Genomic DNA, 27,144 nt, shown 5'->3' on the forward strand with positions numbered 1-27,144 from the left:
GTTTTAAAGTTCATATGGAATCTATCCTGTCTAAAGAGCTGATGTGTTTCCCATTCAAGAAAACATATTCCTGGCTGTGTTACTGTCAGCTGTGGTGGTCCTAGGGTGACATGGACTTAGTGAATCATGAATATGCTCAAAGACACCAAAAGTTTGGTATTCACTTAGGCGTCATCTCTTGATACTCTAATCGTACTAGCCAAGTCCCCTATCGTTGTGCCAAGCATCCTTTGAAAAGGCCTAATGAGAATGGAAATTAGTTCCTTGCCCTTAACACGAACTCTTCCCTCATCTGTCCCTGAGACACTCCTATTTCTCATTTTCCTGACTCTCATCTAGCCTTTGGTTTTAAACTTAGAGGAAAGGATTGCATCACATACTGATATGGCAGTGGGTGCCAAGCTTTACTGAACTAGCAGTGATTTGTTATTTAGTGGGTATGTACAGAAACACAAGAAATCCTCCAATCAAACCAAGGAGTTGTTGGTAAGTTACTGTAAGTTAGGGCAGCTTTAAAGGAAGGGTGGAAGGTATTTCATTTCCTTATTTTTGTAATAACCCTTTCTGTTAGTAGCTTTTCTTGTTACCTTCGAACTCTCATTTCCTCTATTAACGAATTCCCCATTTTGGCGTCGTTTGTATTTGTTTCGTCTGTACTGGGTACCATATCCCAGTGTGCAGCAACGCTGCTTTAGCACTTTCCCACCATGAGCACTTCACATATTTTCAAGCCTTTGTGGTTTTTTTTTTTTTCTCCTTCTGAGAATAACTCTGCATCCTTCTCCTTCGTATTACTCTTGCTGGTGTGCTGAACCTGGGCATCTGGTGTCTTCCCAGACTTCAGAAATAATTATTTTCACTGGAAAGAGGTATAAGGAGGGATCTGTATGGCACCGTGTATGGGTTTCATTCACAGCTTTCATAGTTTGGCCCAAGTTCCTGGTGAGCAAGTAAATTGCTGTTTGTAGCACTTTTTATTTACTGATGGTGACTTTTATTACTCTAACGGAGGGGCCTTTCAAAAGCACAGCATGCCATCCAGAATAAACTGCTTGTCAGGTAGAATGGTTACAAATACTTCTTAAAGGAATTTTAAGGCTAAGTAAGCATGACCGCTGGCTGCTTGGTGTCTGTGCAAGCACATCTCTGGGGCCGTCAAGGGGTGTGGTTCTGAGATACCTGTGGAGTACCTCACAGTCAGCAAAACTCCTTTTTAGATATCCTGGTTCAAATCACCTAGGGATTTGCTGAGCAGAAGGTAAAGCAAAATATAAACATGCAGCAAAAAATGGATTTGCTAGTTCGAAATAAATCTTTGTTGTTATCTAAGATAGTACTGCCTGTTGAAATATTTTTATTGAGTTTTTACAGGTTTGAATGGGAAAATCTTTTTTATGCTAAGCATCTGATGTTTTTTTCATTTATCTGTACTATAAAATATTTTCTTATCTTTGCATCCTTAGAATGTATTTTTCTTGTTCTGCAAGTTAGCATTTGAAGCTTTAACTCTAAACCATTTGAAATGAGCATTTACTACAGAAATTTCATGTGGCAGCTTAATTAACTGTGGATTCTTGACCTTTAAAGTGCTGGAGCTAGAAACATTTAATAACCAGCCATTGGATATAAAGTAATATGCTTGTTGTTTTACTAGCTTGCATACATGGCAGTTTCAAGCAAAGTCCAAGGGTCACCAAAATCATGAAGTAAACGAGTCAATCTGAACTATGTATTTCAAAGCTTTGTACGAATGTGTCACGCAGTATGTATGTACGAGTGAAGGCTACCAGGTTACATATAAGGTATTTTTATGCAAGGTGTGGATTACAATTTCTCTAAAAGCTTCTGTGATCTAGAGCCTACAAGGTGGGAGTGTAATTCAGTGCAATTACTGTGCTGTCTAGTCTTAAACAAGCAAGTGTGTGTGTACACAATCGAAATATCGACCCACATGGACTTGTTGAGAGCGGCGAAACCCGGAGCAGAAGTTTGCTATCTTGGCAAGTCCCCTCTGTCGGCTTAAAGGAGGCCATCGATGTCCTTGGCGGAAGGGAGGATCGCTGAAGCTGACTGCCCGGCACCGTCGTCAGCTGAGTGGGTACCACGGGCTTTGAGGGGGTAACTGCATGCAGGAAGGACCAGGGAGATGTATGGGTGGAGGGCAGGGATTACTGGTGGAGATGAAGTACTGGTAGGATTGAGACTGCAGAGAGCGAGTACAGTCACGGTCAGTGGAAACGGGACCAAAACCTCAGGTCAGTCCCTGTCTGCTGAGCCGAGGAGGGTTGTGTGGTTGCCTGACCCTACTTCAGACCAGTGAGTGATGCCGTACGCGCGTGCGTAAGCTCCCATGTGTGGGGTGGTCTGTTTGCCCCAGTGTTTGTGGGGCTGATCCGCACTGTGTCTGGGTCACAGGTACCTTCTGTGGTGCCCAGGCAGGGCAGTGGCAGCAGCAGCAGTGCAGCCCTCAGCCCCGGCTGGTTGCCCCAGCATTTCTCCCAGCTGCCGGAGTCCAGAGCCGTCACAGCAGTGAGCACTGGGAAGACAGTCCCTAAGCTGACATGATAGTTTTGCAAGGTTATTTAAGCCAGATTGGTTACGTGGGGCTTCAGGTTTTGCCAATAAGTTGCCGTGCCTGGAGTTTCCAGTCCTGCAGTAAGAGAGGCTTTGGAAAGCCAGATTATGATCTTCACCCTGGGTGTGCAAGACATTGCACGTGCCTGCAGGCATTCCCGCTGATTTCAGTGAAGCTGTGTTGCAAGGGGCTGTCGGAGGTGAGCGAGGGGATAGGAGTCTGGCTCCCGCGATCCGTGCAGGGCATAGCTCCACCCCTTTGGATGCTTCCAGCGTGTGGGATCGCGTGCTCTGTTCCTGTGCATGGGTGTACCCTTGGAACTGGTTTGTTTTTTGGGTTCTTGGGAGAAGCATGGAGAGCTTTTGCTCCTGAAAACTCAGGAGCTTCACCTGAGAGGGCAAATACTTGCCAGTTGTTTGTCATCTTCGCTCACATGCGTCGGCCCATAAATTCTATTTTCAGAGCGCAAACTAAATGCGCCAGGAGGGAGTGGGAAATCACGTAAACAGCTATCCTGGGGGTAAAGTGACTTGTGTTCTGTGGTGGGGAACTGCCTGCGCCACGTTAACTCTTCCATTCCCTACGGCTTGTGCACGCGTAAGCACTGCGTTCCCGGAGCATCATCCGGCAGCCCTGGGAAAGTCCTTGCTGGGAAGTGGCACCTTCCTTTTCCTTCTCCTCAAGCCTCCCGACCACCCTCTGTGTAGCTGAGTCCTGGATGGAGTCCCCAGGCCTGTTCCTCAGCTCGGTCTCCCCGTTTCCAACGGAGATTTGAGCTTTTCCATTCCTTTCTTGTCATTTTATTGGGAACGGTCATGCTGCGATTGCAGTGTGAGGGGGCGTGTGTGGTCGAGTGGGGTCTTATCCTGCTGGATCCTGGGACTCTTGAAGGAGTGACTGTCAGGGAGCTCCCAGGAAGCTTCCCCTGCAGTACCTCCGGGCCTTGCACCAGCGTACGGGTGGCTTGATTTGTGGTGGCTTTCTCCTCTCTTTCCCCTCTGCATTTTTAAAAATCTGACACAGGTTTGGGTGAGTGAGGTTTCTGCTTCTGCTTGCGTCACTTTCTCCAAGCAGTGACGCACACATGTGCTCTTTTCTTGCCATGTAAGTGGGTGGTTTATGTGCTGGGAGGGAATGATTCATAAATTAGCTAGAGCCTGGGCCTTTTCCCTATTGCCCTAATGATGTGTGAAGAGGATTCGTGTCAGCCTTTCTTCCCGGCCTTCAAATGGGCAGGTCGTCGAGCGATTACATTTTCACTCTCTAGCTGTGGGTAGTCCGGCCTCGCGCTGGGTAAAATGCTAATCCCGGGCATAAAATGGGGGTAACTGCAGAGAGATTTAATGGCCTGCCGTCTGCAAACAAAAACTGTGAAAATACTGCTTTTTGCAGAATTCTATCACTCGACTGCAATTTTTGGAGTCTTTTGCAACCAGGACAAGTAAGCACAGAATGACTGTCTTTGACACAGGGGTGTCTGGGAGGGACAGCAAGCAAGTGTAGATGTTTGTCTGCAGGGCAGGGGGGGAAGCTGCATGGGGGTGTTTTGGGCCTTGCCGTGCTTGTGCTGGGCTGGCTACAATAACAACACAACATGAGGGTGTGCTGAATGAGGGAAGAAGGGGAGGAAAATTGAGGTGCAGGGAGCGACAGGGGGAAATGCTTAACAAGCAAATTGTTTGTTTATTTAAAATGATAATGGGTGAGCAAGAAAGTCTTTTGAAAGCAACAAGGCAGACTGATTCCTCCCCTTGTTTTCTGACGTGAGAAAGCTCTCGTGCAGCATGTAATGAACGATGATGTCTCTCTGCAGAGAAACCGAGCACGACAGTCAGAAGCAGTGTTGAGAGAAAGCATCTGCGGCACAGAGGAAAAAAATCATTCTCTGCTCATAGCATTAGTTATTAGAAAACTTGAGCAACCTATGGTTAATGAAACTAGCTTGTTTCATTAGCCACACTTCAAAATTATATTTACGGAGGTTAGCAAAACTAAATATTTTTCTTTGTGGCTGGAGTGGCGTCATGAGAGACCCTGTCTCATACAACCCGTTTTTACTGCACAAATTGCAACACGGCTTTGGCCTTGGTTCCCAAAGTTTCATATTGAAACGAGGAGGGATTGAATCTTGTTTTGCCCAAGTCGGTTCTAAGGTGAAAATTGTGGGCTCTAGATTTAGAGCAGAGCTTGAACCTTTATGGGTCAAGTTAAATTTTCCAAGCTGCAATTGGAAATTCTCGCAAACATTGCCACGTAGTTTTTGTTCTGTTTGGTTTTGTTTTGTTTCTACTCTTTTATTTTGTTGGTAGAATTAGAAACTGAGAAGATTTGTTCCTAGTCTGGCATCTTTATAGGCACAGTGTAGACATGTTTTTCTTTAGAGAGCAAGACGTACCTATGAAAGAAGCATCAGTGTAAGTAGTTCACATGGCTCTCCCGTTCCCAGCACCCATGCTGGGAGGACACGGGGTGTTTTCTGTTGTACCTTCTCAGACAGCTGTACGAAGGGACTTTTTTTTATGTGGATGTAGTATGATTCTTACTTGGCAAGTACAAAAGTAAGGAGTTAGCGTCACCTTGTGAATAAAACTTGGGTGAGTCGGTGTTCGCTCCAGCAATGCCCCTGAAGTCATTATCAAAGTTGGATCCTGCTATTATGTACTGAAACATGTGTAGGTCTCATCCTGTGCATACCTCCTGTAACAGATGCCATGTTAGAAAATATTCCCCTCAGGCAAAATAATTGTGAAAGGGATTTGCCGAGGGCTGATCATGGATCTTGAGAAGATACCGTAAGCATTTATGAGGCCCCTTGCCCTGTTAGCACACCCACTGGTTGAGCACCTATCAGATCCCTAAGCGTATGCCTAACTTCACGTGTTTTGCAGCACGAGGGCCCTACTGATGTGTTGTGAGCACATTTCTGCTTTGGATGATGATGTTGAATGCCCAGCCTTGCCTGGGCCCCAGCAAACACCTTACTGTAACTTTACTCTTAGCATTTAACACACACTCTGACTATTTTTCCTTCTTTCTAATTTACGAAGCCACCTGCGGTGTCCATGCTAGAAGCTTTTGCAGGCAGTCTAGCTCTTCTAGAAATGGTCATCTTCTTTAGAATACATTACCATGTATTAATACTCTTTTTCTATTTTATGCAGTTTTATATGAGACCAGCCATGATTGGAACAGTTTCTAGGATTAAGTAATGCAATTAATATTTGTTTTCCTCATCGTCTTCACACAAGAGAATATATTTATTGAAATATCCTGTTTTGATAAGAATTTTTTTTTGGTTGATCCATTTTTAGTTTATAGGCTCATTATTTAATACTGACATTGGAAAAAGCAGGTTATAAGATGCTTCATTTTTAGGCGGCCTTGCAAATGGACAGCTGCCACTAGTGATTCTAGAAATGAATGTGCAGCCACAACAGCAAAAACGGTGGGGCTGATCTTCTCTGCACCCTGTTCTGTGCTCATCCAAGCTGTGCTGTTTGCACTGGTACAGCATTACAGGAGTCTGCCTGAAAAGTATTCTGTGTTGGCGTGACTAAGGTGGAAAACCTCAACTCGTGCAAGTGAAGGAAACTTGTAATATCAGCAGAGCTACATGGGGTTGAAATAGCTGATGGTTTAGAATGGATTCAGGTTCTTCATGTTCTGAAACAAGAATTGTACTTTATAAAAGAACCTTAGAGTCAGTGAAGTTCCCTTTTAAACTGTCCTATCCCAGATCCATTATACGTATAGCTCTTGTGTTTCTCGCATGTTAAATTTAGCTTTTTGTCCCTCTGTGGCTTAATATTGCATACTTGCTTCATAAAATGCCTTCCCCTTCGTTATTTCCTGCTCTTCTGCTCTCTATGGAGTTTGAAGGAGGCTGGCTCTATCAGTCATGTTATTTTACTCAAGAAGGAATCTGTTTTCATACACAATGGAGATATGGTGATTTAATTAGAATAGCTTCTATGAAGGAGGGGTTTCTTGCAAGCAACAGTATTTTCTTTCCCATTTTATATCCTTCATGGTCAAGGAAAGGTGGTTTTCTACAGCAGTGTTAAGATTATGAGCCGAGACAGTTGTATATACAAATGCAGTTTGATACCTTATTATTACTTTTATTTTAATGCGGGGTACAGCCATTGAAACTTGATGACATTGAAATATCTATGACACAGCCACATGCACTGTAATTGTTCCGGCTTTAAACTGGGATCACCTCATCCCAGAGTATTTTTCAAGTAAATTAATTTAGGTTGAACAAACAAAATTTTTATTTTTAACATTTCCTGAATCCCAGGAATAATAGTTTGCTATTTCATTTCTAATCTCTCGCCTAAGGCAGGTCTTGATCCTGTTACACTCAACAGGGATTCAGGGTGTCCAAAGACTGACTTATGTAGAATCAGAGCCCTTTCCAGATGTGGCAGTACTCTCCTAATTCCCATTTTAAAAGGAGCAAATAGATATTAAAGTCTGGTCAGTTGATTTAAACCAGTTGACAGAATGGATTCATTGCTGAGAAGATTTACTCTTGTAAATGCCTCTCTCAGGTCATGAATTGCATTTGAAGAAATGCTTTTTCTTTTCTCTCCTTTACCTACCAGGAGCAGTTCTGAACGGAGGAAGGAGAAATCAAGAGATGCAGCAAGATGCAGAAGAAGCAAAGAGACCGAAGTTTTCTATGAACTGGCACATGAGCTGCCCCTGCCCCACAACATCAGCTCCCACCTGGACAAGGCATCCATAATGCGCCTGGCAATCAGTTTCCTACGCACTCACAAGCTTCTGTCTTCAGGTAAGATCTAAAAAGCTAAAAGAAGTTGTCAATGCTAGGTGATGGCAGCTTGGTAAGACTGTGCATGTTCTTCTCCGAGTACTGGGTACTAAAGTGAGAACAGGACACAACTGCTTGTGTTGTGAGAATACAACTAGATTTAAAGATAGGTTGGTGGGTTTTTTTTAATCAGAATTGCATATATTTTAATTGGGATAGAAAAATCTGAGTAATATTAGTCATGTAAGGTCTTCATTACCAAAGTAACAACTGATGCAGTTTTGCCTCTCTCAAAAAAAAAAAAAAGTCTCAAAACTCTTGAATGTGGTTTATTAAGCTTAGTTACAAGATTTTAAGCTTTTAAGAGTTTAATCGGAATTCAAACATACATCTTAAGCTTCCATGCTGAAACAAGTAAATTTTGATTTGGCGTGGCCAGCATGTTTGCCAGTGCATTCAAAAGGCAGCCGGGAAATTCTGAAGGTCCAGTACTTCGTCTGAAAGGACTAACTGTGCTATATGCTGGTAACGACTAGTAGGTAGATTGTTTATGACGAGGTAGACTAAGATAGCTAAAGCAAACAACTTTTAAATACTTAACATGGATGGATTCTATGTAATCAGAATCTTGCTCATGTTGGACTGTAGGAAATGTGAACGAGCATCATTTTCATAGCCTGTGAAAACTGGTAAAATTAACAGTATCCTTATTTTGCACCTATATTTGAATAATCACTTCGATGGAAATCTGTGGTTTGAGTAGCCTGTAAGATCAATGAAAACAACTGATGTTTCTGGGGGAACTTTCGCACAGTGACCTATAAGTGTCAAGAATACATTAACAAAACAATGCCTGCATTGTTTGTGAAAGGTAAACCCAAAATTTCATCTTTTCATTCATTAATGGCAAAACTCCCAATAAGGTCACGATTGCACTTCTTCTCTTTAGAAAAGTTGAGTCATACCATAACAATTACTTTAATAAATGTTATTAGGAAGTATCTCATTTTGTGGAAGAGTATGCTGTTGGTTTGTTGTTGGTTAGTCTGAAAGATAAGACAAATTCAATTCTGCTTCTTGGTGCTCTGTAATTTTTGTAGCTTTTTTTTGGTTCTGCTAAGACTGTTGTATAAAATGTGGGTATTTTCATCTTAGCGTATAGAACCTGATTTTAACATTTACTTCCATGACAAGAAAAGTTTATTTGCTGCACAATGTTTGGAAATCATCTCTGATTTCGTCATGTAGTTAATACTTGAAGTTGTTGCGTAAATAGGTAAATGTTCTTAAACATACCATACACCAAGCCAATTTGTTAGTAACTTTGTCATCAAAACTCAGCTTCAGCTTTTCAAATATTTATATGGCATGAACTAGAGACTGGCACAGAGTAGGAAAAGCAAGCTTCTGAAGGTCTGTAACAGATGATATACATGTGCATCTGTGAAACTTGACATGAAATAGTTTGATGCTGTCATCATGAGAAAAGATATTTGCTCACCTGGAAACTACTAAGTTTAAAGTTAACTTTTTCAAATAAAGTTAAATTTCTTGGTGAGGAAAAAATCTACAGATAAAACATTTGGTTTAGTGCTTCTGTAGTGTTAAGGCTCAGGCTCATATAATTTGATAGTGATGACAATTCTATATGCATATAATATTCAAACATGCACATACATATACGATTTTTCTGTGACAGTGTTTGAAAAACAATGTGATTCATGTAGCTGATTTACATTCTCTTGAAGTACCACCAGGACCCAGCAGTTAGAAAGGAATCTGGAAATGAAATGTTACAGTAGTGACAGGCTGTGATTTAATATTCCAGGCTTTCTGTATGTTAGTTATTTTCTTAGCCTTAAATCTGATGCACTTCCCCAGTCTAAATATTGACTTGGAGTAAGTCCTCTCATTAAAATTTGTGTGTTAGTCAAATGCAGATTTGTCTGTCGCTGCATCTTTAGACACTGGAGATATAGATAAAGGTTTTAAAAATCTTTAGTGCTTCTATTCTGAGGAACTGAACTTAAGGTACTTTAAAGGGACTGATTTTCTGGCAGAGCTGGGTATTATGTTCTGACAATGAGAATACACTGAAATGAAAGAACTCAGGCCAGAAAACCACTGTTTGCTTGTAAAGGGCTTGTCTGCTACTTATATTCTTTTGAGTATAGCTAACATTTAAATTAGCCAAGCTAAACAAGAAGGCTGAAAATCTAAGCCTGGAATATTTGAAAGGTAAAGTTTATCAGGCATTGGAATAAAGTGGCATCAGAGAGAGAACTTTCATTATCGTTATCAGGATAATGACTTCAGAGCACTATTTCTTCCTCATGCGACTGCCCAACAGTTTACACTTGCTGAGACTCCTGAGATTCACAGATGCAGAGTACTGCTCTGGCCAAAGTAAATCTTTCAGTTTGAGAACTGTTTCTTGCTCTCAGGGGACGAGGCTGTAAAATTGAATATAGGTGTTTCTGGTAGGTGAGCTTTGTTGAAAAAATACTGCCTTTCAGGACTGATTAACACCATTGCTGTACAATAGCTGCTTAATATAAGTAATGTTTGATGGGTGCTGTTTTTCTCATCTGTTCCTGTGAAAGCAGAATTTAAGTCTTTGATGGTGGGCTTCTGAATAATGTCAGTCTTTATAAGGATACTGGCTTTCACTGGAAGGCCATCTGATTTAATTCAAAGCGATAGGTTTTCGATACCGCTTTTGGCTCACAGATGAAGAGGTTTGCTGCTCCTCACATTTGACAAGAGTGTGGAGCAAAATGGACACTGAGCTTGTGTGATGCCTGTCCATGCCCCATTCTCGCTTGTGCTCTAGATCCTTTCTGAGCCCCAAGCAAAGCTGCCCCTGTTTCACACGCATGTTTAGCAGATTGGAATTTGGCCATTAATTCTGCGTTGCATTTGAGGAGCCTAATTTGACTGGCAGCGAGCATGGGGGTTACTGTGTTGGTGTCTCTGACAGGTGAACTGGGAAATAAGGAGGTGGAGAACTGCAGTGTGCATTAGAAGCAAACGCCTGCCCCAGCCCACAGACCCCCTCTTTGCTTTATGTTGTCTTCATGGAAATAGTTTTATTTGGGGTAGACACTTAGTGTAAACTGGAGTTAAGTGGGAGTATTTGTTCTGTCATTAATTAGGACATTAAAATAACATTTACTGCATTTATATATATATATATATACACATATATACACAAGGTCACTAAAATAAGCTTGCAGTGCAGCTTGAAAAATGCTTCAAAAGGTAGTAAAGAAGAAAGTACTGCTTAATTAGCAAAAAAATTAGCATTTTTTGCTATTTATTATTTATTCTATCGAAAACTACTGGTACACCAAATTTGATTTTATATCACTGTTTGTGGGCACGATTCTCAAACGCGAACACATCTCTTCGTTTCACGGCAGTTTTGCTGGGAGCGGAGAGAGCAAGGCCCTTCCCAGGACTGCATCCTCATCTTTCTGCAAGCTGATGCTCCAGATGGGATCTCAGAGATGGCTGTAGGCAGCTTGCCAGCCTCAGTCCGCTGGCATTGAGTGTCTCATGCCCTTTCCTATTATTTCTTGACTCGGAATAGGGCTTTTCACTTGTGTAACTCGGGCTGTTTTACTAGCTGTGTCTGCATAATGATTATTTATCTGTCAGGAAGCCAAGACCTAGGGAAATCTATGCCCACATTCTTCCAGCAGGTGAATGGCAGAGCCCATGAATCTGAGCCCTCATTGAGAGCTCTCCTGCTACGTGCCTCCGAAAATCCCGGCTTCTGGATTGCAGGGTGCACGTCTCCTGCAGGCATTGCAGGGCCTGAGCTTGGCCCTTGTATCCTATCATAATAGGAAATAGCTGGTTGTATATCTCAGAGTTCAAAAGGGTAAAAAATACCAGGTTTTGCTTTATAAAAGTTGCTGCTTTACTTAGTAACACGTTTCCCTTTGATTTTCACAGTAGGCAATTCTGCGTGGGAATGTTGGAGAGGAAGCCTTTAACATTTAGAAATGCAGGCTGTTCGTCTGACGGCCTGATTGAGATTAGTATCACAGGAAGCAAACTGAAACAATAGCTTTATAATACTGTTTCCATGTTGTGCACAGAACAGTACAAGGTATAATTGGAATGCTAAGTAGAAATATCGTTTAATTATGATAATCTTAAATGTTTTTCAAGATGTCTCCTAATTCTGTTGGCATGATACATTTTTGCCATCGTGACATTCAGATGTTTGGGATAAATTTAGAACTGATCTTTGTTCATTTCAAGTGAAGGTTTTGATCCCATAAAGTTGCTGCTGAAAATAGACGGTTTGATGCTTATCGGTAGTGGAGCTTTTGGATTTGGGATCTTATGTCCTTCAGTATAGTCAGAAAAATTGATAGCAGTACTTGTCCCCTGTTATTCTCTAGTATAGCTAGTAAATTAGCCTAATGCTTTTTGGGGGGTTAATAGATGGCAAAAGAGAAATAACTGTCTTTTGCTAAAGAATGGCTGTCTTGGTTAACAGCTAACATCATGATAGTTGCTAAGGCTGCCTCAGTCTCTTTTTGTCTGAATATAAGGAAGAGAATCCACTTTAGGAAGCCTGTGTAGGCATTAGCATGCAGTGCCAGTATTTGGACCACCCTGATGCTAAAGGCATTACAGGAACCAGAACTCTTTGGTACCAGTGAGTTTCTGTGTGCCAGGACTACAGACTTTTTAGTCAGGCTAATCAGGCAAACACAATTTTACCAGCTTTCTTTAATCCCATCCCAATTGTGTGGTCACCCGGGTGTCTTTTCTGTGCAGAGATCCAGGAAAGGAAACTGGATGGGAGTTGCTCCTGTGCAGGCAGACAGCAGCAGAAATGGGGAGGGAACAGGGAAGCAGACGGGAAGTTGTTTGGGAGAAGGGAGGCCACGAGGAAGCCAGTGTGAAGTTGTTTCAAGGGAGGGAGACAACAGAGCCGGAAAGCCAGCAGGGAGCAGAAGGGAAAAAATAGCTTTTTCTCTAGGCTTTTAAGGGAGAGGACAGACTGTAGGGAGAAGTGATGTGGGCATTGTTTTTGAATGTCTGGACAAGCTGCATCTAATCTCAGACCATTGTGGCATAAAACAGTGCTTTAAAAATAGCATGGCTACTTGTTTGCTTTTATTAAATTGGAAAAATAGTTTTGTGCCAGCCATGCTGCTAGGAATGAGAGCGGAGCCGGGTGCCAAGTGCTTCAGCTGCTTGAAGTGACATCCCTTTTCTGGGAAGGTGCACCAGAAGGTTCCATGGGGCTCAGGAAGCCTGGTCTGATGGGGTGCTGCATGCCGTCGTTCAACACCGATGGCTGCAGGACTCGAAGCAGCTTCCTGGGAGCAGCATCTGAACGATTTGGCTAGATACAAACTCTGCAATCAAAACAACGCTAACATAAGTGTTTTCTTTATCAAAGTTGCTTGTGCACTTGGAGATAAGAGCCCTTCAGGAAGCTTCAAGTTTAAGAGTAGCTTTTTCTTGATGTATCTAAATTGAAAGCTTTTATTGAACACATTGAAAATATCCCCTTGAACAGGATGTACTGCCCTGTCAAGACAGAAAAAAAGAAAAAGGAAAAAAAAAATCAGTCGCTTTCCTTTGATGGAAAACAAGAAACCAGGAAGAGACAAGTCTGTCTCAGAGCTGCTCTCAAAGCTGATTCAGGATGGAGCTGCTGTTAGATCTTCCCTAACTTTTGCCTACTGGTGTCAGGCAGTTTTTACAACCCTCCTCTGGAGTGGCAGCTATAGCCTGGTGTCTATTATGCACAATATCCAAGGAACTTTCTGGTACTTGTAGGATCCAGGATGAGAGACAAAGCCATGAAAATTCTGTGGAGGTGACAATGTGACCTCCAGCAGAAACCCTTTTTATCACTCTCTACCTCTGAACGGACCAAAAAAGCCCCTTTCAGTTAGATCAAAGGTGTTGAGAGGAGTATAGGCTGTTTGCTAGGAGGTTGTTTATACCTGAGCAGTTATTTCTTGTAAGGAGAGCCTGATTTTTGAGCCTTCAGACTTGTTCCAAGAGGTTGGACTGAAGGAAATGAGCAAGCATCTACGGAAAAAGTGTTCTTAAACTTAGGAACAGTGCACATCCTGACAGTGGGAATTAATCAAAGCTTGTTTACAAGAGCTATTTTTAGCATAAAAGGTTATCATAAACACTGCAATAAGCATTTGCCATTACAGTTCAAAGTTTCTTATTGATGAATAAATTCTACTTTGGTGGTTAGAAAACTTCAAAATAGAGCTGATTAAAAAATACTTATCAAAATTTAATACAGACTGAGACATGGACTGAAAAATACTGTATCAAAATTTGATGCAAACTAAGAAATACTGCCTTGGGGCAATATGAACAGCAGATGACTCATCAGACTGGGACATGGGACACAGGACATGGTTGCTCTGTTCGTGGTTCTGCTGTAGCTCTGACAGTCACCCCAGGGAGGCCACTGCACTTTTCTGAGGCTCTCTGACATGTTTCAACATCTCCCGATCTCACCTAGACAGGGATTCTCCCTCCTTCATAGGCTTCCCAGTGCTACGTGAGCACAATCTTGGCCAGAATCCATAAATGTTAAATATAATATGAACAATAATATTACAGCACTTCATTCTACTGAACGTGCTATTAATTTATAGTTAAACTGGCATATTTGCAGTTCAATCTCCCTGCTATACTGTCATGGTGCATGAACTGAGATACTCCCATTAGTAGAGGGGAGATGGAAAAAGTTGTAGGAAAAAAAACAAGAAACGCATCCTTATTTCCAAATTTAGTTAGCAGCTATTTTGAAAAGCAATGCTGACGAAAAAAACCCTAAAAATCAAAGTAAACTAAGTCCACGGTTACCTTTCTTTAAGACCTGGAAAATTCTGGCAAGTCTACATGGGGTGCTGCTACCTGGATAAAGTGACCTCAGACCTACTGGAAACCAAAGGCTGAAGTTCTGCCCCCACCTCCTCATGCTAACCTCCTGCTTCCACTTGGTCCCAGCTTTCTCAAATGTTTTCCATCTGAAGCTGAATTGTCTTATGCTAATGCTCCAGTCCAGCCCGGAGGTAAATCAATGAAGAAACTTTATAGCGAAGTGAAAGACAGTAGGGATTTCTGGAAGCAGCTTGCAGTAGCCATGGCTTTAGTTGTTTTTCTTTTGCAAAATAGATTCTTTCTAAAGCAAAACTGATTTTTGCTAGTGGCAATAACTGAATTGCTTCTGATGTATCAGTCTCCTAATGTGTGTATATCCTCTGTATATTAGTAGCTAGTGATTTTCACGGGAGAAAGGGAACAAGCTATAATGCTGTAAGTGCAGCCATGTGAGGGACTGTTATTTATTATTGACATTACTGTAATTATACTAAGTTACCTCATACAGGGCATACTAGGGCTGCCACAGTGATGCCCAGCATATTCTTTGCTGCGGACTAAGGATCTTCAGGTAGCTAATATGCTTCAGGGGTTTAGCACAGATGACATCTTCTGGGACTGTGTGTTTGCAACCACCACAAAAAACCTGGACACAGTAGAAGAGGTGAGCACCTTTGGTGCATCCCCCAGTGCATGGGCTTCCCTGGGCAGGCTGCCAGGGGATGCTCATGGGGGACAGGCAAGGAATAGACGGGCAGCAGCAGCACAGTGGCCGTTGGAGGTACTTGCCACCTACCTTTATGTGCCTGATAGTGCCTACAGTTTCCTCGATACCACTCCTCCATCTTTGAAACGTGAGCATGCCCTATTAAGTACTACAAGAAACCCGTATCTGCCAGCTCCCCTTGCCTGCTGCGGCCGGGGCTGCTAAGGGGGAAGGAGGGGATGCAGCAGGGTTTATTCAGTTACCAGGGAAGCTGGAGCATGTCTGCAAAACACCTTGGTCATGCTTTTGGGTTATGTGAGAGAGAGTGCACAGTAGCACAAACCCTCTTCCCTCCTTCCTCCTAGTCCACATGACAGAAGCCTCCAGCTGGATGAAGCTAATTTTAATATAAAAAGTTGAACTCTGATCCCACAAAACCCTGTAACCGTGTACTTTAAAGCTGACTATATCTTTAAGTGCTGTGCTCAGCTAGGATGTTAAGGGTTTGAACCTGCAGCCCTGATGTGAGTGATCCTATGTCCTCTGTGTGTGTTTGTATAAGTAATATAATTTATATACATGGAAAAGCAAACTTAATCATCTGATAATAGAAGTAAAGTGTTTGTCTTTCACTGTTGGAGGCATTTAAGAATACAAATGCTTTGAATAGCCTTCCTGCCTTTGAATGGTCATGTTTTGTTAATGCAAACTTAATGAGCTGGGAAAAAAAATGGAAAGGAGGGTCTGGGGTTAGAGCTGAAAAGTCATTTTTTTCACTGAACCCACACTTGGCTGATTGTCTTGGGCTATAGCCATGATCCCTGCTGAATAAACCATTTGTTTGCTTCCGGAAAAGTAAAAAAAGACCCTTGACATTCTTTACACAGCAGAAACAAGCTTGGGAGCAGATGGTCACTTACCTCTTTTTTTTTTTTTTTTTTTCCTTCCCTAAATGTCATTATGGTCAAAGTGCATACTATTCAAATATATTATTGTGTATTTTCTGTATTTTAAATGCTAGCCCTGATGTAATTTCCTGAAGTCAGTTGCTTTGTACTGAGGAGGAACTGGCCCCTGCGTGTGTAGTTAGAATTGCAGTGCAGGGACATGAAATGATAAATCCCCAGCCTGTGCTGGCCATCCCCAGAGAGCGTCTTCTCTTCCCTGCTACCAAACGATCATGTTGAGAAGCAAAGGGTAATAAACCAAGTGCTCCCAACAGCTCTGGGGCTGAGTCTGTTTGTTCCCTTGTTTGCATGATGGGTAATGGGCTGCTGCCAGGGAGGGATGGTGAGGAGCAGGAGGAGAATGCAGCAGCAGCAGCCAGCATCATTTTTGTCACCACTCATCTGTTCCCAACAGCAGCTCGGTGGGCTCTGCATTGCAAATGCTCATCCCTCTGCATTTGCTCGCTGTCCATCCTTAGGCACTAGCAGATGCAGTTGCAGGAGGTGTATAGATTGAACTCATCCTTTAATCATAAATCATTAATACTTCAAAGTAAAAACTGCATTAGTTTGGCTCAGCCTCTTCCCTATCCAAAAAAGTACCAAACCCAAACCACTTCTAATAATGTCTCACAAAGCAATACCCCATTCCTGCTTCTAGACTTCTTCCAAAATGAGTATTTTGACAAGAAACATGAAGGGAAATGATGAATGTGCTGTTTCAGGGAGGAAAAGAACAAAAATTAAATACTTGTTCTCTAGTACACATACTGTTAGCACTTGAGAAAAAAACTGTGTTGCTGAAATTGCAACATTAAAGCAACAAAGAGGAGCAACTTCTCCAAGAAACTCATTTAAGAGTCCCACTGTTCTTGCGAATAAGGCGGATGCAATTACGGCTGGAGCCTCTGGCCAGCAAAATCAGTGGTGGACCCAGCCTGGGGCACTCTTGTGCCACCAGGGAGGGGCACAGAGAGCAGCATCGCTGCAGCTCCTCTCATATCATCCTTGCTGCCTCAGACTATGGAGCATCTTTGATCTAGATGGGACTTACCCATGGCCTTGTATCTTCAGCAGTGTATGATTGGAGTTGGTTATTCTTTATTCTGAGACGATTAGGGGTTTGTTTGTTTACACCCCCCCCCCCCCCCCCAAAGTTAGAGCCTTACCACTACACATATTTACAATGACTGATTGCAAATGTGCAGGCTAACTGACAAAACTATAAAGATAAGCTCACCACAGCATGTCTGAGGTACACAGACCAGATGTGATATCTCTAAATAGTTTTGTTAAAAAATAATCACAAAAGTTTCACGTAAAACATGGCAAGAAATTAATGGGCCAGCTCCTACACAGAAAGTTTTCGATACTAGTCATCTACAAATCATCTCCTGCAGGCTGCTTATTCATGGAGCTGAAACATGCTTAAAAGTGTAGAAGGGAAGGCAAGAGTGCTGAGTGGACACTGGGTGACTGGCATTAGGAGGAGCAGCGTCTCTCCCTCCCTGCCTGCGGCTTTGCCTACTTGCTGCCTCCCATCGCAGGAGATGAGCAATGTGGAGCACACACAATGAGGGCATCACAGTGCCATCAGTTGTCTCTACAGCACAGCCAAAAAGCAACAGGAAAACGCGTAACCAAAGAAAATGCTTTAATAAGCATTCTAGCATGGCCTTAGATTTCAGCACAACAGTGGCATGTCTTTAAAAAATGGGTAAGATGCACTGGGTTCGTGAATCTGCATGGGCAAACATATGGGATGTAAGTGGGGTCTGAGGCTCTCCTCCTTGCAGGACAGGAGAAGCATAGGTGGGTGGTGAAGCTTGTCAGAGTTTGGTGGAGTGGTGCATAGGGAGTTCTGATGTCTGCAGATGATAAAGCAGGTATCGGTGGGATGGATCTGTGTTTTTCCAAGTAATACTGAGATTTGTGGGATGAAAGAGAGATTCCCCCAAAAGGACTTCAAGGGAGTGGTTTCCTACTTTTTCTACTAAAGGTAGTGTTAGCAGATATCTCCATACTGAGTGGAGAGGTCTTTTTAGGCACACTTTGTAGGAACAGTGTTTGAACTTCTTAGAAAACTTGACCTGATGGAAAAGTCTTTTGTTAGACGTTTGTTAGGAATGCACAAATTTACTTACCTTCTGTAAGATATATTAGCCCTATGCCTTGTGCCTGTTAGGAGATACAAAGGTTGCGTGTGGCCAAAAGAATGTGCATGAAGAAGATGCGCTTCAGTGTCTAGGTATGTAGGTGTTATGTACTGAAAACACGTCTTACAGAAACACACTAAAGGTGAATAGAGGGTCTATTGCATTTGCCAAAAAGTTTAGAAAAATATCTCCTGCGTTTCTAGTGATAAGGACATCCCTTTCATACACTGTTCAGAAGGCCCTACCAGAAGGGGTTTGTGGAAAGGAAATTCTAACAGCAGAAGAATATTTTGTTGCCTTGTGACTGGATATGCTTGCATTGAAAAAGGCTGCCTAGGGTGATGAAGGCTTTACATGCTTTTTTTTCTTTTTTTCTCAGTATGTGCTGACAACGAGAATGAACTAGAGGCAGACCAGCAGATGGACAACTTGTACCTGAAAGCTTTGGAGGGATTTATTGCCGTGGTGACACAGGATGGAGACATGATCTTTTTGTCAGAGAATGTCAACAAATACATGGGTCTTACCCAGGTAACTTGTTCCCTAACACTTTCCTGTCTTTGTAATACAATTCCTAGAAACGAATCCTATGCCTAAATGCAGAAAAACAGCTGCGTGTCACTGCAAAAAAAGACTGGAAATAAAATGTCTAATTTCTCAGGCAGGTACCCTGCACACCAGACAACAGTGGGGGGTTTCCCCTCTCCCTTTCTATCAAAGTTGTAGTGTCTTTGGTGACTGCAAACTTGCCTTCCTAGATATTACCGTGGAGAGAATAGGCATTCATTCAACTTGTGCCTTAGACTATGGGACAGAGGGGATAGAACTGCTCTTTTGGGTCCCACCTTTTCTGCTTTGTGGATTGGGGGTTTTCTCCTTCTGTGTTGAAAATAATCAGTGGTGTTGACTGTTAACTGTACTGTGCAAATCCAAAGATAGGGAATTGTTCTGGGGAGAAAATGAGAAGTTATACATAGGATAAACAAAGGGAGGTCACAGGATTTGTGTCTGTGAGCATCCTGTCGATGCACTTGGTTCTAGTGACCAGGTTCATCTGAATAGGTGGTATTTAAAAAGAGATAAATACTATTAGTTGCTTTTATTTGGCTAAGTGTAGTTCTTATTCTGCACAGGTGGAATTAACTGGACACAGCATTTTTGACTTCACTCATCCATGTGACCACGAAGAAATTAAAGAGAATCTGAGTCTGAAAAATGGTAATAATGAAAATAAAAGAGAGTCACTGTTTTGTTTTTAAATAACCAAATGAAATAATTGACTGAGAGTAGAGATCTGTTAGTCGTGGTAAAGGGAATTTTAATTCCTAGAGTAATCATTAACTGTTATTCAATACTTTGCAGATTTGTTTTGCCAAATATTGCTTATATATGATAGCACTAAGAACTGTTTGTTTAGTGTTTTCCTTTTGTCAAGTTAAGACAGGCGTAATGTTTTCATTTGCACTTTGCTTTGCAAAGACTTATGTGCTGCAAGCTAAAACATAGGTTTAAATGCACAAAGTCCCATTTAAGTTCCACTTAAGTTTTAGGTCTGAGCTCTACAAACTGCTCTTCAATGGTCCATGCATCTTTGGTGGTCTCTGCAGGTAAATTATCTGAGAATTAGTCTGTTATTTCTATTGAATCTTTCATGCTTATAAATAGAAGAAATCAAGAAGCAAAACTGAGAAAACTCATTTGCTATTTTCCTTATACAGGCCCAGGCTTTGGAAAGAAAAGCAAAGAGATGTCAACTGAGCGTGACTTCTTCATGAGAATGAAATGCACCGTTACCAACAGAGGCAGAACTGTTAACCTCAAGTCTGCCACATGGAAGGTACCATATTTTAGCCATAATAAGTGTTTTTGATGTAAAGAGACATTTTGGCATGTACAGAAAGTACATTCTAAGTTTGTTTCTCATTCAAAAATCATTATTTCAGGTTTTGCACTGCACTGGACAAGTTAAAGTGTATAACACTTGCCCTCCTCACACTCTGTGTGGGTATAAAGAGCCTCTTCTCACCTGCCTTATAATAATGTGTGAGCCTATTCAGCATCCTTCAAACATCGATATCCCCCTGGACAGCAAGACCTTCCTGAGTCGCCATAGCATGGACATGAAATTTACCTACTGTGATGACAGGTAAACTCTACTGATTTTTCCTTTCCATGGGTGTTTCTATTTTCTTGAACAAAACAAGCGGTCCTTCCAGATGTCCTCCTGTGTGGACCTGCTAAGCAAGGATGAGAAGTACAGTCTATTACCAAGACAGCTATTCAGTGGCTCGCTTAATCCATCTCAAATCTCAGTTTAGGCAAAATGGTACTCCTGCTATATTTCCTCCTCCTGCTGAGTGAGGAATTCAAGTTCACTGGCAGAAGATGAGGCAATTTAGAGCCATAAGCATTAGCTTCTTGGGTTTTAACAAACTGAAGAGTACACAGGATTTCTGTTCTTGTTTTTTAGAGAACGTCTCAAATTACATGCCTTGTGGACCTTAGTCAAGGACTGTTTTACGGTTCATTTGGCCTAGGATGCTATTATTGGTTAGCTGGAAAGTACTTTATGCTCTAGATTAACTAAGGATTGCTAAGGCATCCAGAGCATCTGCAGCTCTGAAATGGGGTTGCAGCCTCTTGCTCAATGAAAAGCAAACAATCTTTGCTGGTTGTCTATGTGCTCCTTTTAGTGGCAAAATGAAGGGGAGAGGAAGATCTTGGGTCAAGCAAGGGCCTGTGTCCTCCACTCCCTACACTTCCCTCTTGAGTGGCAAAAATGGAGATCTCTCGAGTCTCCACCTGCCTGATTTCCCCTGGGATCTCCATGGTATTTCATACCATCTACCTCTTCTCCCTGTCAACATATTGTGGTAACCGTCTTCCCTGTGTGTGAGTGAGCCAGAGATCCCTTCCCATGAAGTGTCTTCCTGTTCCCTGTTCCCCGTTTCCCCAGAAAGTCCTGTCTGTACTACTGTGAGTTTGGTGTTTGTTTTGGTGTTTTAAGTTTATGAGGTCATCCCTGAATTTAATATGAAGTTTTCTGTCTAATGAAACTGGTCTCCTGAAATTCAGAGATGCTAGCAACTGCTGAGGTCTGTAGGGTTATCAGTGGGATTATATGTATGCTCGCATCTTATGCAAAAACTCACAGGATTGAAATTGTGGTTATTTTTTTCATCCTTCGAAGGTTTTTTAAAACCTGTGCTAAGCAAGATTATTATTTTAAAAAATGTGATGAAGCAACCGTATAAACTAGCAGTGTTAGCATCTGTGGATGAAAGCAAGATTACAAGTGTGAAACTTGTGACTGACCTTCTTCTGACCTCTCTGAGAATTTAGCAGCAAGTGTGCTCTAACTAGAAATGTCCTCTGTTGTAACCCCAATAAAACAGACTTTCTTTTTTTTTTTTTTCTTATTAATACTTTCAGGATGAAAATATTGAGATATCAATAGGATTTTACTGCTGGGGGGGAGGGGAAGCAACGATATGTTAGTGACTCATTATTAAAAGCAATGTACCTCTGAATTACTGGGGCTGTTCAGCGGCAGGCTAGAGGAGAGTTACAGAGGATTTTGCTGTATTGCAGCATTCACATGTCTCTGGCAGACTTAATGTATAAGCAGTTATAAATGAGAATTAGAGGGACTGCTGCTATCCCATTAAAGATACACATGCTTATTTTAAAAAGAATGACCTATTACGCCCTGTCTTAAATAGTGGGAGTTGATTTACGGGGAAAAATTTTCACATGGCAGTGAAATACAACAGCTTCCTCTGGAGGATTTAACTTGTAGGGAATTTCAGAGATTTTTCTTTAAAACCAGGCAACAACACAGCACGTCTTTTACTAGATAGTTTTGGTTGGATGTTTCATGCATGTTTTATTGAGATTTTGATAAAGCTGTAAAAAGCCAGCCAGGCCAGAGAAGGAAGAGACCTCACAAACCTTTCAGGTTCTTCCCAGCAGATCCTCCTGGCTCTCGTTTCCCCCCGAGAGAGATGTTGATTTCTCTCCAACAGGCGACACATCACTAGACACATAAAAATGCAAAACACTCAGCTGTTCTTATCAAATTCGGTGCTGCTAGACAAATTGCATTGAAGGAGCATCTTATGCCAAGAATGTAAATCCAGGCTGAGGAGTGGAGGAGGAAAAGCAGCGTGTGCCAGTCAGATGCCTGAACCCTCTTCAACGTACTCTGGCCTTTCTGCAGCGCCGCAGCAGGACTGACACAGCTCATTTCTCCATAAGAGACTGTGTCTTTCCAGTTCAGGGTTGATATCCTTGAGGGCAGTGTGCCTCCTCTAGCAGGCTTCTGCAGTGATCTGAGTACCCCCTTTGCAGTTCATCTGGTGTGGGATGAACTTCCAGGGAGCATTAAGTTTCTATTTTTGAAGCATTCAGTTAAAGAAACTCTAGGATTTCTGAGGAGGTACCTTAATGAGTGGCAGCTGTGCAGGACCTTACTAATGGAAGTATCCACCTTCAGCGTGAAGCTTCAGTGGGTACAGAAGAGAGCTGCCCTTGTACATGAAGCTGAAATTTATCCTTGCGGAAAATGAGGATCACATCTGTCATCTCCTTAGGAAAGCTCATAGTCTCTGTCTGTCACAAAGCAACACACAAAATATAGGCTGGCTACCTTTCAACACTTTGTAACAAAAACTAGTTGGCTGATGTGAAGTGCCTTCATTCTTTTGGCTTTTCCTCAGGAGGGTACAGGACAGATGTGATATGAAGGAGGCAAGACTGGCCATCTCTCATTTAAAATGTGTGAGACACTAGCCCATATATTTTGCCTTCCAAAAATAATTTATATATGTGGGCCTGTGAGTTGCCAGTGGTTAGGTGGGATATGTTTGTATTCTTAAAACAGCTTTTGCAAGGTGATAAGCCTGTAAAGAAAGGTTTGTGAGCTATAAATAATAAAAATAGGTTGTTCTGTTAAATGCCTGCTTCAGCCATTCCTGGAGAGCAATTTAAAAATGTTCCCTTGCTCCACTTATCTTGGCTAAGTGGTTTACAGGAAGGATTATTTTAGCTGTAACACGGAAATGCTGATCAGTGGTACAATTCAATAATCCAAGTGAGGATTTAGTTCAGCTGCACAATGCTTTTGTGTCGGGCAAGACCGCCAATGAGTGTGTTTTATTCAGAAGAAAGGCAAGTCTTTGTACGAAGGCCATTTTCTTACCTTGGTGGCATAGCTGATGCTCGGCGTATCTTCCCATGCAGGGCCATGGGGGCGATAGGTAGATAGAAATAGTGGCAGTATGTTTGTGGTGGAAAAATCCACAAAACAAAAGTGAAAACTGTATCTGAATTTGATAGAAAACCCCAAAACTACTTCAGGTGCCCCCGCGCAGGCAGTCTCAGCCTTTATGGTTTATGCATAACAAAGGAAAACCATATGCTGTGTTTTGGAGGGGACCAGGGATTTGAAAACAGGGAGGGTAATGTGGCATTGTAGGTGATGTTGGCTTTTCAGCGTCATCCCTGTGACCTCTCTGGGGTGCTGGGGAGGGGAGAGGGAAGCGCTCTTTGCCCGTAATTGCTGTGGGCGGCATGCGTGAGGAGAGAGAAGGATAAGGAAACAAATCTATTCTGCTCGGGGCGAGATGTGCAGGCGGCAACTCCAGAGGCTGCGTCACAAACCAGTTCCCTGGCACCAGCACACTGAAAAGCGTATGTTCTCCATTACTTTGAAGGCATGGCTTGCTTTGGGGAATTGTATGTTCCTGGTTACAAGAAACCCAATTAGTTATACTCTTTTTTGCTTTATTTTCATTGGAACATTTTAATGGAAGAGCTGAAGAAGAAAAAGGAGCGATGGAGGATGTATGGTGATTCAGAATAGGATGGTCCAGCAAGATGCAATGCCAATAGTGTTGGTCCCAGTTAGGTTTCTCCTAATGTGAGTGTACATGTGGGATCCAGGCTGTGCCCAACTGAGAGGAAACTGAGTTGTATTGTGCTTCCAGTTATGTCCCTGTAAAACAGAAATATGCAGGCACAGGACCTTATATGAGGATTTAAGTCAGTTTGCCATTTGAGCTATATTTGGGGAATATTTTTAAATTAGGTGAGAATGCAAATAAGCATTTGAAAGGACCTCCTGTCCCTTCATCCCTGCTCAGGGGGAAAATGCAATATGGAGACAACAGTGAAGTGATGATATCTGAAGCCAAAGATCCACATTTGGCAAAACTGGCTTTTGGTATGCATGATATTTAAGAGAAAAAGGTGACCAACTTTTTTCCTTAATAACAAAACTTTGATTTAGATAGACCAAATGAGTAGGAGAGACCGAGTCCTGCTGAAGTTTTTCATGTATCCATCTAGTTTTTTGGCCTAGCAGGGCAGATACGCCTGACCAGGCCAGCCGTCCCTCTGAGGCGTGGACAGGGGTCCCAGGGTTTTGCATTTTATTTTTTTCGTTGGCCTGGGTTAGAGTAGAAGCAGCCATGAATATTTTTGAGAGGAAATGTGGATACTTGGCAGGTCTGCCACACTGCCCTGCCCCCTGCTCTAGCAGGCTGGCAGAGTGCTTTACCCCAGGCTAGTGGCTGTGTTGAGCTTCCCCCCCCCCCCCCTTTTTTTTTTTAACTCATTCTGCTTTAAGTATAACTTTGTTTGTTTGTTCCTGTCAAGACCAATTTAACTTCAATGACTTGGTAACAGTTTGAATACAGAAAGACTTTGTTAAGAGATCCACACCCTCACACACAGAGTCCACACACAGCCGACGAATATACACCCAGCTATTTTTTATGAGCAGTAAACATTACAGCAGTCTTTGACAAAGAGCCTGACTTCTCAGTCCTGATGGTTATTACCATACTATTTTAACTCAAGAAATGGTATACAATAAAAAGCTTTGTGCTCCTCCTATAAAGAGACAGAAAAGCACAATTTTAAGAAAAACCAAAACACTTGAAATAGCTCATCTCATAGGAGATGTAGCCTTTGAAGCAGTGAGCTTTGTTTGCTTTGCCATGTCTCAAAGAGATAACGTAGGGCAAAGTTGTACAAATCTAGAAAAAGGATTCAGATCACTTGCTTCTCCATTGTGTACCTGAAGCACAAAACTTTGCCTTTACTCCATGTAGTGGGTTGACCCTGGCTGGACACCAGGTGCCCACCAAAGCCGCTCTATCACTCCCCCTCCTCAACTGGACAGGGGGAGAAAATAAAACGAAAGGCTCGTGGGTCAAGATAAGGACAGGGAGATCACTCACCAATTATCGTCACGGGCAAAACAGACTCGACTTGGGGAAAAATTAGTTTAATTTATTACTAGTCAAATCAGAGCAGGATAATGAGAAATAAAACCAAATCTTAAAACACCTTCCCCCCACCCCTCCCTTCTTCCCAGGCTTAACTTTACTCCTGATTTTCTCTACCTCCTCCCCGCCCCGAGCGGCGCAGGGGGACGGGGAATGGGGGTTTGGGTCAGTTCATCACACATTGTCTCTGCTACTCCTTCCTCCTCAGGGGGAGGACTCCTCACACTCTTCCCCTGCTCCAGCGTGGGGTCCCTCCCACGGGAGACAGTCCTTCACGAACTCCTCCAACGTGAGTCCTTCCCACAGGCTGCAGTTCTTCATGAACTGCTCCAGCATGGGTCCCATCCACGGGGTGCAGTCCTTCAGGAACAGACTGCTCCAGCGTGGGTCCCCCGCAGGGTCACAAGTCCTGCCAGCAAACCTGCTCCAGCGTGGGCTCCTCTCTCCACGGGGCCACGGGTCCGCAGGTCCTGCCAGGAGCCTGCTCCAGCACGGGCTTCCCACGGGGTCACAGCCTCCTTCGGGCATCCACCTGTTCCGGTGTGGGGTCCTCCACGGGCTGCAGGTGGAGATCTGCTCCACCGTGGACCTCCATGGGCTGCAGGGGGACAGCCTGCCTCACCGTGGTCTTCCCCACAGGCTGCAGGGGAATCTCTGCTCCGGCGCCTGGAGCACCTCCTCCCCCTCCTTCTTCACTGACCTTGGTGTCTGCGGAGTTGTTCCTCTCACGTCTTCTCACTCCACGCTCTCTGGCTGCAACTCCTACTCCCCTGGAACTTCTTTTCCCTTTCTTAAATATGTTATCACAGAGGCGCTACCACTGTTGCTGACGGGCTCGGCCTTGGCCAGCGGCGGGTCCGTCCTGGAACCCGCTGGCATTAACTTTATTGGACATAGGGGAAGCTTCTAGCAGCTTCTCACAGAAGCCACCCCTATAGCCCCCCCCGCGCTACCAAAACCTTGCCACGCAAACCCAATACACTCCACATCTCAAGAAATGGGTATATTAAGAGAAACCGAAGTAGTGCTCAAAAAGCATTTAAGTAGCAGCAGTTGGGACAGATCCGTTACTGTGGAGGGCTACTGCCCACCTCTTTACTGTGTTTTGTGAGATTTTGACCTCAGTACGTCATGGTGACAAGTTTAGCTCAGAAAACTGAAGTGCCAGTCTGGCAAAATTAAGATTCCCCCAAAGGTATTTGTGTTTTCAGAAACGAGTGGTTAATGGGAGAATAAACAGCCTCTCAGCCCACCTGTCCTCTTCAACAAAAATTGTTATTATCCTTCTAATTAGCACCAATTCAGCTTTTACAAATGCAAAGGAAACACAAAGCCTACCATGGCAGGAATGCCATCCAAAACCACCATACAGTTTGTTTTCCAATTTTGTCATTCCACAGCTTGCACAAAAAGCAATTTTCTGTCTGGCGTCTAAGCAAAAGTAGATGTCTTGTGTTCTGGACTCAGTTTTGTAAATGACCCTTTGGTCCCATGGGGCATATACATTTCTGTGACTCTGTTAGTTATGTACTCCTCCTCCTCATAGGTCCGTAGGATGCTGTTTCCTTTGCACTTAGTCCTCTGTGTGTTCACTTGGCATTTTGTATTGCTAAGAGGCTCCTGTGGAAAGCACGTGGAGTTTGGAGGGTGTACCTCACTGGTGAACCTCAAAGCGACGCTCAAGTGAGGTCAGTGCAGGGACCTTTGCTGAAGCACTCACTGCCTCCTGGCCCAGGTGCTGTTCAGGCTCTCAGCTGCAGCCAGTCTTCTTCCAAAAAAGTCTCAGGAGAGTTAAAGGAC

At 42.9% G+C, this 27,144-nt stretch overlaps 1 protein-coding gene across 2 annotated transcripts in view; it reads left to right on the forward strand.

Moving 5' to 3' along the window:
* EPAS1 (endothelial PAS domain protein 1) overlaps positions 1-27,144 on the forward strand; it is an 81,626-nt gene that overhangs the window by 36,357 nt on the left and 18,125 nt on the right. The window contains exons 2-7 of one of the 2 annotated variants that reach the window (XM_050893901.1): positions 7,186-7,376; positions 18,432-18,583; positions 19,186-19,270; positions 19,597-19,659; positions 19,771-19,889; positions 19,996-20,198. In XM_050893901.1, the coding sequence (XP_050749858.1) occupies positions 7,186-7,376; positions 18,432-18,583; positions 19,186-19,270; positions 19,597-19,659; positions 19,771-19,889; positions 19,996-20,198 (813 nt within the window). The remainder of the gene's footprint in view (positions 1-7,185; positions 7,377-18,431; positions 18,584-19,185; positions 19,271-19,596; positions 19,660-19,770; positions 19,890-19,995; positions 20,199-27,144) is intronic. The other variant, XM_050893902.1, reaches the window with a different exon arrangement.

This window comes from Gymnogyps californianus, chromosome 3 (assembly GCF_018139145.2).
Source record: "Gymnogyps californianus isolate 813 chromosome 3, ASM1813914v2, whole genome shotgun sequence".
NCBI lineage: Eukaryota > Metazoa > Chordata > Aves > Accipitriformes > Cathartidae > Gymnogyps > Gymnogyps californianus.